This window comes from Haliotis rufescens, unplaced genomic scaffold (genome assembly GCF_023055435.1).
Source record: "Haliotis rufescens isolate VD_foot unplaced genomic scaffold, xgHalRufe1.0.p SCAF_55, whole genome shotgun sequence".
In the NCBI taxonomy this organism is placed as follows: Eukaryota; Metazoa; Mollusca; class Gastropoda; order Lepetellida; family Haliotidae; genus Haliotis; species Haliotis rufescens.
Genome location: NW_025964279.1, coordinates 399,532 through 411,619, shown reverse-complemented (window position 1 = coordinate 411,619; position 12,088 = coordinate 399,532). Strand labels below are relative to the sequence as shown.

At 41.7% G+C, this 12,088-nt stretch overlaps 1 protein-coding gene across 1 annotated transcript; it reads right to left on the bottom strand.

Moving 5' to 3' along the window:
- Nucleotides 1-2,552: 2,552 nt before the first annotated feature.
- LOC124144931 (sex-determining region Y protein-like) lies at nt 2,553-5,569 on the bottom strand. Its single transcript, XM_046514559.2, has 5 exons — nt 5,485-5,569; nt 4,857-4,939; nt 3,778-3,806; nt 3,344-3,562; nt 2,553-2,939 (listed from the first exon to the last, which is right to left on the bottom strand). The coding sequence occupies exons 1-4, from the start codon at nt 5,527-5,529 to the stop codon at nt 3,345-3,347; spliced, it is 375 nt and encodes a 124-aa protein (XP_046370515.2). The 5' UTR covers nt 5,530-5,569; the 3' UTR covers nt 2,553-2,939; nt 3,344.
- Nucleotides 5,570-12,088: the final 6,519 nt, after the last annotated feature.

The window sequence follows — 12,088 nt, the reverse complement described above, 5'->3', positions numbered from 1 at the left end:
CTCACCGTGTTACATACATCACCAACCATTTCTTGTTTGTTTCATGTCTTGTCTCCATCAAATAAGGATGTATACTTTCTTTTGCGCAGTTATTTACTTTGCAACAAAGCACCGGTGATTGTAGTTGCTATGGCAAACTCGGTTTATTGTCTATGTTTGCTTGTCATATCAATAAAAAAATTGAAAATATTATAACGAAAATAAGTTACGGACAAAACGGAAGGTCTTGTGTAAGATTATATTTTATTTCAAAATATCACAGTTTTTTATTCAAACACAAACATAAAGATGTAATGTCATGGTAAAAATTTCTAAATGATGGACGGAATAGATTCACAATGGAGATAATTTAACAAAACTCAGCCTGTAAGAGAACATTAAATGGCAGACACAGAGAAGAGGGAAAATGTACATTTGCCGGACATCACGTGATATTCGTGACAGTCCTTCACGCAAGACATATTTACAGATACAAGATACTTTCATTGATACTTGAAACAGTTATTTGTATCAAGAATGAGTCAAATACGTTCAAGAGTTGTATAGAAGTCTACTGAATAATAATTAGATTTCCCCACATGAGAATATCATAAATTGAAAATATACTGATTTTCTGTTTCATTCTACAACTCGGAGCTCTGGGACAGTAGCAGTGCCGTAGCCAGTCGGGGGGGGGGGGGGGGAAACAGTTGTCCCCCTAGACTTTTTATAGAACACAGTTTTATTTGAATCAAGTTGGGGACAAGTGATACTTGTACACATATTTGCCCCCCCCCCCCCCGGTAAGAAAAGGTTAACTACGGCCTTGAGTAGGGTGTATATAAATGCAACAATGTAGCGGGTAAGGTATTCGGCCACAAAGTCGTGTTGTCAAGAGCCACTCTGAGAGCAAACAGTTAAAAAACTCGAACGTCGTTAAAACTGTCATGTCCTCGTTGCGTGATAATCTCGTGCTTTATTACTGTCGACAAGTTGAGCTAAGTCTCGTTGAAATTCAGTCTTTTAATCCGAAACGATCTCTGTCTGCGTGATCCGAGGACACCTTAACAGTTAGTGCGTCGATCAGCTGTCTTTCTGATCAATCAATCAGCGTCCAGGCTTATAAATTCACCATTCAGACAAGCATATCTGATTTCTGTATCTCGAAAACGAATATAATCGGGGACTTCCGACATTCGTCACCAATCGCCACTTTCCGTAATCTGACATCGGCTTCTCCCGGAATTAAACGAGCTGGTTAAGAATGGGAAAAGAAAATCAGGCCGCACCCCATCGCCATGGCATCTCCACCCTAAAGCGAGCGCCATGGAACGAATATTTGTGTTCTGTGTGGGTTTTCATTTGTACAAATCGTAATTTCCGAGAGATAAAAATGAAGAAAGAAAGCTGACACCTGATTGGCCCAACAACCCACTCAACCTTCATTTAGATTGGTAATTAAAGTTTGACCAGGGTTCACCTGACGTGAGGGACGGGTTTATATTTTCAACAGAGGGATGTTGTATCGGAGTGAGCGATCTCGTTTTAATGAGATTGCGTTGAGTCATCATTTTGGAGATAAATATTTCGTTTTGTAAGAATTGCGCGATGTTATGCTGAATTGTTGTGTGGAAAGTTGATTTGAACAAGACGCCGTGAGACATATAAATGTCAGTGACTTCGTAATATCGATCACTGGGTCAGTGATATTAGGGACACATTATTATACCCCCGACCTAAAAGGGCGGATTATATAGTTATGCAAAATGAAGGCCGTCCGTCCTTCAGAGAACATTTTCTGTGCGACCTTTAAATTGAGAACTACTACATAGATTCATTTCAAAGTTGGTGAACGCTTTCTATACCAATAGGAGAGGTGTAGTGCGAGGTTTGATTTCAATATTTGGATTTTCTACAAAAATACAGCTATTTTTCATTTTCTTACGTCAACATTAGTGCGACCTTTAACTTGAAAACTACTTCATGGATTTTTGATTTGTGGATTTTCTGGGAATTCTTTTTTCATGTTTTGAACTTATTTAAATACCACCTACCTACGAAGATGCCCCAGTGCATCTTTGAATCATGCCATTACTATGTTATATGTTTCTGCTTTTTAAGAGAAACAGACTCAAACGTTGCTGTTGGGGTCGAGGTCGGGGGTGTTGATTATCTGTATTAATAAGGTTCCTATTCATGGCATGGCGGATTAATTATACTAATATGAAAAAAATCGGGTATTCTTTAACTTCTTTTGAGTAGTATATGTTGTTTCATAACATGGATCAGTCAAGTCATAGCAAGTGAAAACAGCTTTAGAATGCGTGTATCAGATTGGTTCACGAATGACGACGTTGTTACAGCTGTTTAATGAAGCATGTATTTAATGAAGAATCAGCTGTGGCAAAAGCTGTCACGTTCAGAGTGGTTGAGGATGGGTTTAAACCGCTTTTAGCAATATTCCAATATCATGGCGGGGGACACCAGGAATGGCAGGGTTAGAAATTGGTACTAGTCCTATAGTCCCTGACCAATAGTTTAGGTATCATAAGGACTAGTAGAAATTTGCCATTTTTGGGGTTTTGCTGTATGTTATCATTATAAGGACTAAAACTGTTAGTTTCTATCGCTGAATGGTCTTCACACATTGGTCATATGTGGGGAATCTAAGCCGGGTCTTCGGCGTGACGTGTGTGTGTGTGTGTGTGTGTGTGTGTGCGTGCGTGCGTGCGTGCGTGCGTGTGCGCGCGCATCGGGTGTTAAACAAGTTGGTTTCAGTAAATGTGCGCAGTTGACAGACAGCTGTCACTCGTGATCCCAGACAGTCATATTGAGGGTAGTTCATCAAATGCTCGTTGACGTCATTATCCCTTGTCATGTGACTACATCCGGGCGATCACAGAGAAAATGACAACGGTCGTCATCAAGGAGAGGGGGCTGGTTGGCGTTCCTGCGGCGTTCTGAAATGATATCACGACACACGTAAATAAATACAAATTATATTTTTTGGGCCATACTTCAGAATGGAAAGTAGTCATTTATTCATTTGTTAGGTGAAGACATTTCCCCGAACAAACAATAGGCTCTCGCTGGCGACCAATACTGCCAACAGAACCAGAATGGTTCTTACACCGTGAGAAGGGGCGAGTTTTAACGACTACAGTCTGTTTGAACGTATAACAGAGTATGGTCAGGGGCGAGTTTTAACGACTACGGTCAGGGTCGAAGTAAACGGAACACTTAAGCAACAATGGTCCATCCGCGAATCGGCGACAGGAAAATATGTCTTAATAATACCATGACGTCTTGGAGTATTTGGATCAAAATTGTATTCTACAATGAGTGGCTGATAAAATTAACTTACGTCAGGAGTGGTTGAATTTGTAGTCGGCCCGTCGTCTGTGATTGTCTTGGTACTCGCCGTGACGTCTGTGCTTGTCTTGGTACTCGCCGTGACGTCTGTGCTTGTCTTGGTACTCGCCGTGACGTCTGCGCTTGTCTTGGTACTCGTCGTGACGCCTTTGGTTGTCTTGGTACTCGTCGTCAGACCTGCGCTTAAGGTGGTTGTGGCTGATGTTGAACTCTTCGTTGTGACAGAACAAATAGTAAAAAACACAGCTGTGACGTCACTGTATTGTTTAAATGATTCTTTATTTTGAACAAATTTTCCCCGACTGTAAATCCTATACAGTGCACTTTGACCCACTTTACCCCGACCTGCCCCACCACGCCCGTTGTGTCACACGCAATGGCTAATAGGCTGATAACAAACAACGACCGATCTCAGGTAATACTCACGAGCGTACTGCTGATGCCGGCGGTGGAGGCTGGAATGAAAAGGAACACACTATCAAAGAGAAAGAAACGTTTAATCTTATTACTGTCCCTTGTGATTTGGGTGAAGGCAAAACATTCAGGACGGTTCGTCGAAAAAACTAAAAATGAATTAATTTCAATTTCAAATAAAACATTTGTTTCCTCTCACGATTCGTCATATTTCGTTGTGATTTGAAGTTTTTGAGATATATTTTCAACAGGTTTCAAATTCAAATTCGATTTAATATGTAGGTAACCTAGCTTTTCGTTGATAACTCATGTATGTCTACTTCCCAAAAGTTTAAAATCAATAGAATATAACTACCACTACTACTACTACCGCTACTACTACTACTACCCTACCACTACTGCTGCTGGTGCTGCTACTACTACTTCTGCTGCTACTGCCACTGCTGCTGCTACTACTACTACTACTTCTACTAACAATTTTACTACTGCTACTACTAGTACAACTACACCTACTACTGCTGCTCGTCACTATATGGCTGGGATACTGCCGATGTGACGTAAAACTTTAACTCACATACTACTGCTGCTTCTACAACTGGGGCGATGGGGGTAGCCTCGCGGTTAAAGCGTTCGCTAGTCACGCCGATGGAGCGGGTTCGATTCCACATGGGCACAATGTTTGAAGCCAATTTCTGGTGTCACCCGCCTTGATATTGCTGGAATAATTCTAAAAAAGGCCTACAAACATATTCACCAACTGCTGCTGCTGCTGATACAACTAGATCAGTGAAGGTCCGAATAGAGAATACCTCTTCAGTTATCCATACTTGCCGTAAGAGGCGACTAAAGGGATCGGGTGGTCAGGCTCGCTGACATGGGTGATGATTGTCATCGTATCCCAATTGGTAGATCGATTCTCATGATGTCAATCACCGGATTGTCTGATCCAGACATATATGGTAGCATTACAGACCGCCGTCATATAGCTGGAATATTGCTAAGTGCGGCGTTAAACAACAAACTACAACGACTTCTTCAGCTTCAACTACCTCTGTTGCCAAATCAGGAACTACCATCCTTTGTCCACTTACTTGATTTTGACGAACCCGCACGCACTGTGCACAGAGTCAATAGAAGAACACACAACGCCTTCATCCTGCAGTTGTACAGTTATCTGGGGAAATAAAACAAAGTTATAACATTGGTAGCTAATAAGCGTACACATTCACTGTACAAGACAAAGTGTAGTTAGTCTTCCTCGTCAAGTGCCAGATTCTTTTGTGCGAGGGTTATGAACAAACTAATATCGGATACTTTTAAGTACAGTCCGGGCGTTGTTAAATCTGAGTCGCCCCTGTATGGTATATAGATCACAAACCAAATTTTGTTTACAAAAGCAGAATAACCTTAATTGTTCTTTCCGCTGAATGTGTAAAGTATATTTTATTAAAATAGTTAATGTAAACCAATAGAAGAAAGAAACAAATATATGCATGCAGCTAAATTAAAATAATCGTAGATATGTTAATAAGTGGAAAAATCTTAAATTTTCAGGCATTATTAAAAGTATTTCCCAATAACACTCTTACCGTTTCAAGATGACATCGTCTACATGACTGCTTGTTATGTCAACCTCCAGATGAATATACAAAGTGTACTTCGTTTAAAACAATCAAACAAATTTTATTTGGGGAAAACAATGCAAATATGAAATCTTACCTGACAAAGGGGCAAAACACTCTGCAGCGAACTTGTTAGTGCCATGCGGTCCTCGCGGGCACGGATTTATACCCAACGAACCACGCCCCATTTTGGTCACGTGGTTGTTGCAATGCATGGGTATGTTTTGTCGGGATTATGCAATCCCACTTTTATCTTTACCACGTTTCACAACCCTGAGAAAAAAAAGATTGGCGCTAATCACGTCGGAAATGTGGAAGGTTCGAGGTCTATATTTTGCGACAACCAAGTGAGAGTGAGTGACTATGATTTTACGCCACTTTTAGCAATATTCCAGCAATACCAAGGCGGGGGACACCGGAAATTGCCTTCACACATTGTAACCATGTGGGGAATCGAACCCGGGTCTTTGGCGTGACGAGTGAACACTTTAACCACCAGGCTAGGCTACCCCACCGCCCCGAACCGAACTTTGAAGGAATTATGTAAACAATTGACATGCAAAAAAAACTAATTCATAGTGCCAGGAGTAATAAATTGACATAAATTGAAGACGCGGATAAGAGAAAAGCGTTGTAAAACAATATCAAGCTGAAGGTGTTATGGCTTAAGTTGGCTGGTTGGTTGGCTGGTTGGTTGGTTTGTTGTTTAACGCCGCACCTAGCAATAGTCCAGCTATATGACGGCGGTCTGTAAATAATCGAGTCTGGACCAGACAATCCAGTGATTGACATCATGAGCATCGATCCACGCAATTGGGATCGATGACATGCATCAACCAAGTCAGCGAGACTGACCACCCGATCCCGTTAGTCGCCTTTTACGACAAGCATAGTCACCTTTTACGGCAAGCATGGGTTGCTGAAGACCTATTCTAACCCGGAATCTTCACGGGTGTTTCCTTGAGATTCTAGAGGCAAGGAGAGGCGAGTCGCCTAAAGTGCCGCGATTTGCTGTGAAGAGTTGCCACAAATCAAACCAAGATCTATTATTAACGGGTTCGAATTCACTCCTATTATGAACCCTGGTTTGTCCTTACACTCAACTAGCAGGTCACTGATACTGTTCAGAGCGGCATTCTACCATGACCCTGAATAATGCTCAATTCTGATTGGTCAAAATCACATTAAAATTAAGAATCTAATTTCATTAATACCCCCAAATTAACAAGCTTTTTCACACAATAACTCGAAAACACGAGAATACATCGATCTAACGATCGAAATATTCCAGTCTGGGCAAGACAATCAAGTGATTGACATCACGAGCATCAATCAATCCATGCACTTGCATCAACCAAGTCAGCGAGCCTGACCACCCGATCCCGTTAGTCGCCTCTTACGACAAGCATGGGTTGCTGTAGACCTCTTCTAACCTGGATCTTCACGGGTGAGAAACACTTCACGGTGATTTCGTTGGCAGTGGTTGATGGTTGTCCCAGCAGGCTCATTTAAACCAGTAAATCATCAGGTTAACGTTGAACATAACAATGTCCTCTAGGTTCAGGCAAGTTGTAAATAGCTTTGTCGCCGTGAACAACAAGTTTGACAGCCAAGGTCAGTGATCAGTAACTGTATAACTGTTGAGGAGATACTTCAAACTAGCTTGTACATAAGTTCACCTTGAAAAAAACTAAAATAATTTTATTTCGTAAAGTTTAATGAGAAATTAATTCAGCATTTTTGTCACTATGTCTACAATCTGTCACCCTCAAAGAAACGACTTAATTGAGTCAAAGCAGTGCAATATATGCAAGAGGCCAGGTGATCACTTCTGCTTAAAACAAAAAGCTTTTTTTAACCATTATTTTGTAACAGTCAGTAATATAAGTAATAGAGTCAAAGCAGTGCAATATATGCAAGAGGCCAGGTGATCACTTCTGTTTAAAACTCAAAGCTTTTTGTAACCATTATTTTGTACCAGTCAATAATATAAGTAATTTATCTTCAAATTGAGGACAAACTGATCAGGTCAGGTGATCACTTCTGTTTAAAACAAAAAGCTTTTTGTAACCATTACTTTGTACCAGTCAATAATATAAGTAATTTATCTTCAAATTGAGGACCAACTGTTACGTTACTTTTCTCACGTATGACCCCTTTCCAGTATGTTCTACAATAGCTGACCTATTTGCCCATGTATAATTAAGCGTTCCAAAGAGTACCATTTTTTATAGCATTTTTGTCAACATGATAGAATTGGGTCCGCCATCTTGTTTTCCAAAAAGCGTTTTTAAAAAAAAAAAAATTTTTTTAAATGTAATGAAATAAAATATAATAAGTATTTCGATGTAAATGGAAAAGGAAGAGAATGGTGTATATATATACTTCTCAAAAGAAGTTAAAGAACATCCGATTTCTTCATTTTACTGTAGTTAATATGCAATGCGGCTACAGATTAATTATAGTAATATGAAAGAATGACAGGACAGGTTAATATAATAATAGTAATAGTGATATGTGAGAATCGGGTGTTCTTTTGAGTAGTATATGTTTTATTGACCTTGGTGTTGATGTACAAAACAATCTTAGCACTAAGACTGTGGTAAGTCTAAGTTAAGGTATGATAGTTACGATCAACGGGATCGGGTGGTCACGCTCGTTGACTTGGTTGATGCATGTCATCGTATCCCATTTGCGTGGATCGATGCTCCTGATATTAATCACTGGATTGTATGGTCCAGGCACGATTATTTACAGACCGCCGTCATATAGCTGGAATATTGCTGAGTGCGGCGTTAATCAACAAACCAAACCAAACCATTCTAACCTGATGTGCCGGTTGAATTAAGATCAACAATACGTTTTTCCTAACCAATATCGGCTGTAATATGTTATTGGTGATATGATGGACCAATTCCTCTGACACAGGCTGGATACGGGTGCCTTGGGTCCATGGTCAGTGACCGGGTGCAAGGGATGATTATATTGGGCTTCTCTATACATTGAAAATAAAATGTAAATAGTCTTCATTGAGTCAGTCTGCAGGGCTATATAATTGGCAATCTCATTAAAATCAGAACGCTTACTCCGATACGAAACCTTTCTGAGGGAAGATCTAAGGACACTCAAGCCCTGGAAATCAGAATGGAGCATCGGATAAACATCCAAAGAAGAAATCCCCAGTCTCTGAGACTCTGAAGTTAGCAGATCCAGGTGTGTGTGTGTGTGTGTGTGTGTGTGTGTGTGTGTGTGTGTGTGTGTGTGTGTGTGTGTCTGTGTGTGTGTGTGTGTGTGTGTTATTCCGGGCAAATGCGCTAGCCCACTCAGATAGCCGCAGTTTAACATGAATATCCCACTCAGACACAGTATACTGACTCTGACCCGAATAATCCTTGTTTAAGTCCCTTAATGCCCAGCGCCAGGCAGGGTAACAGCATTTTAACGTCTTTTTTGTATGACGCGGCCGGGGATCGAACCCGGCCCTTCAACTCTCCGAGCGGACGCTCTACCACTAGACCACGGAGGAGGTCTTAGAAGATCCAGACATTACCCAAACATGAGAAATTTGCTTGTTATTACATGAACGCTGCAAGTGAGCAGTGCTGAGGCCGAGAGATCATTCTCTGCATTGAGACGGCGCAACGCCTATCCAAGACACAAAATGGGCGATGAGCGGTCAGTTGGGCTTGTCCTGATGAACTAGACCTAGATGTGAACATTCCCAGCATTTGTAAACTATCCGCAGAGAAAAAATACTGAGAGTGTTTCAAACCTATGTTTCTAAAAACGCTACCATATGTACATCTTTGTTTGTTAGTTGTTTAACGACGCACTCAGAAATATTCCACCTATATGACGGCGGTCTGTAAATAATCGTGTCTGGACCAGACAATCCAGTGATTGACATCATCAGCATCCATCCACGCAATTGGGATACGATGACATGCATCAACCAAGTCAGCAAGCCTGACCACCCGATCCCGTTAGTCGCCTTTTACGACAAGCATTGTCACCATTTACGGCCAAAATGGGTTGCTGAAGACCTATTCTACCCCGAATCTTCACGGGTCAGAATCATACAGAGAAGTATGTTTCCAATGTGTACCAATTAATGACAAAACTAATGAGTCACGTGTCACCACAGAGTGTCGTTATACTTATCACGATATGTTGCACCTTACACGCTGATCCTGCACAAGACAAACGATGCATCTCGAGACATGGATCTATGACGTCACATGAGATGCGTTCATGAGAGTCGGTTCACACAACATACCAGTATGTTCATTTGTGCATCAAACCGATCTAATATCTCTTGAATATGAGTTCGTTCTTCATATATTAACCAAAACATATGATATTCGCGTTTCTTTTGTCGTAAATATGTTCATTATATGTTCTTGAGGAAGCACAGAGGAACACGGACAAGACAACGCAACTTGTCATGAAGGGTTGTGTCCCTTGACTTCCCGGATCGTTTGTTGATTCTCCTCGATTATGGACCCGTGAAGATCCGGGGTAAAAGGGGGTCAGCAACCCATGCTTGCCGTAAAAGGTGACTATGCTTGTCGTAAGAGGCGACTAACGGGATCGGGTGGTCAGGCTCGCTGACTTGGTTGATGCATGTCATCAATCCCAATTGCGTGGATCGATGCTCATGATATTAATCACTGGATTGTCTGGTCCAGACTCGATTATTTACAGACCGCCGTCATATAGCTGGACTATTGCTGAGTGCGGCGTTAAACAACAAACCAACCAAATCCTCGATTATGACCCTTCTCCAACACCACAGACGAGCTCGTCAGTTTCCAAAACGTTGTAAACGTCTGTGGCTTTTCGTCCCACATACAACAGACACGCTGTGGTATTACTGAAATGTTCAAAATATATTAACGGTTGACGGTTGACCTTGGAAAGGGTTTATGTTGAAACAACAACAGGAGGACGACCCGGACTAAGGATAATCTCCCACTGGAGGAAACCCTTTAATCGCCAAGCAACGTCTGTTTGAACATGCGCATGTCTACGTGCAAACCAATTTATTGTAACGGTTGTTCACTACGGGGAGGCCAAGTCAGACAGATTGTCACTCCAAAAAAATCTATTCATCCGCTTGTATTAATTTTTTTAGTCGTAAGATTTTGTTTTATATCAATTCATGAGTTTAGGAGACTAACATGCCACACGAATCACACAAACTCTGCAAAGACTCGGCTCTATTTGCACAAGATTTTAGATGTGGCGTGCTGATGTGCACATAGGGCAGTGGTAAATACACTTCAACCTTGCCCTTTGTCTTCATGTGTGAACTGCCGTGTTCGCTGTCCTTCCCCAAACTGGCGCGTTGCGAGGTCCTACAAGCGCTGCCAGACAATAGGTGACGGCGGTGACATCCCTTGTGTTGTCAGACAGCGTTAAATCCTACATAAATCTCCTGCACTTTGGAAGAGCATAAGCTTGCCTAACTTGGGAGACTACACATTTAAAGTAGAAACAGAAAATGTTTCTTTAATATAAGATTACAACCACACTACTCATTAAAGCGAAACGTCACATTACAACTACACTACTCAGTATAGCGATACGTCACAATACAACTACACTACTCAGTATAGCGATACGTCACATTACAACCACACTACTCATTATGGCGACACGTCACATTACAACCACACTACTCATTATAGCGACACGTCACATTACAACCACACTACTCATTATGGCGACACGTCACATTACAACCACACTACTCATTATAGCGACACGTCACATTACAACCACACTTCTCATTATAGCGATACGTCACATTACAACCATACTTCACATAACAACCACACGTCAGTCTATGTGTGTACGTGTGTGCGTGATGAACGGGGGAAGCGAGAGTTAGGAAAAGTGACCGATAGAGCAAGTCAAAGACGTTTTAAACAAAAGCCTTATGTTCAAACAGGGTAAATAGGTCCTAGGGGTGCGTGTGCGTGTGCGTGTGCGTGCGCGTGCGTGCTTGTCTCTGTGTGTATGTGTGTATGTGTCTATGTGTGTACGTGCGTGCGTGCTTCATGAACGGGGGAAGCGAGAGACAGCAAGCCCAGGACGCTTTAAACAAAAGCCTTATGTTATGTGTGCGTGCGTACGTATGGGGCTGAAGAAACTATTCATTTAGAAATTGCATTTGACTTACGGTTCAACCTAAAGTCCAAAACACACCAAGGATACCCGTATCAAATAACTCATCATCGAAAGCTCTCTTTGGGCCGGCAGCTCCTGGCGTGAGTTAAAACTTTTACGTGGCATTTAGAAATATTCAATGTTTTCAGGGCGGGGTCGGTCAGCAAGCTTCACTCACTGTACCTATTTGGGGACTTGAACCCAGGTACTGGTGTGATGAGAGGACCCCTGGGTCCCCGGACAGTGAATCAAATTTGGTAAATGTCATCAGCATAGAGAAGGCCATTAGTGAGTGAATGTGTAGGTGGGGGTTGAGTGAGTGGTTGATTTGTTTGTGTGTTTATTTGTTGTTAACGCCGCACTCAGCTATATTCCAGCTATATGACGGCGGTCTGTCAATAATCAAGTCTGGGCCAGTCAGTCAAATGATTGACATCATGAGCATTGATCCACGCAATTGGGATACGATGACATGCATCAGCCAAGTTAGTCGAGCCTGACCACCCGATCCCGTTAGTCCTCTTACGACA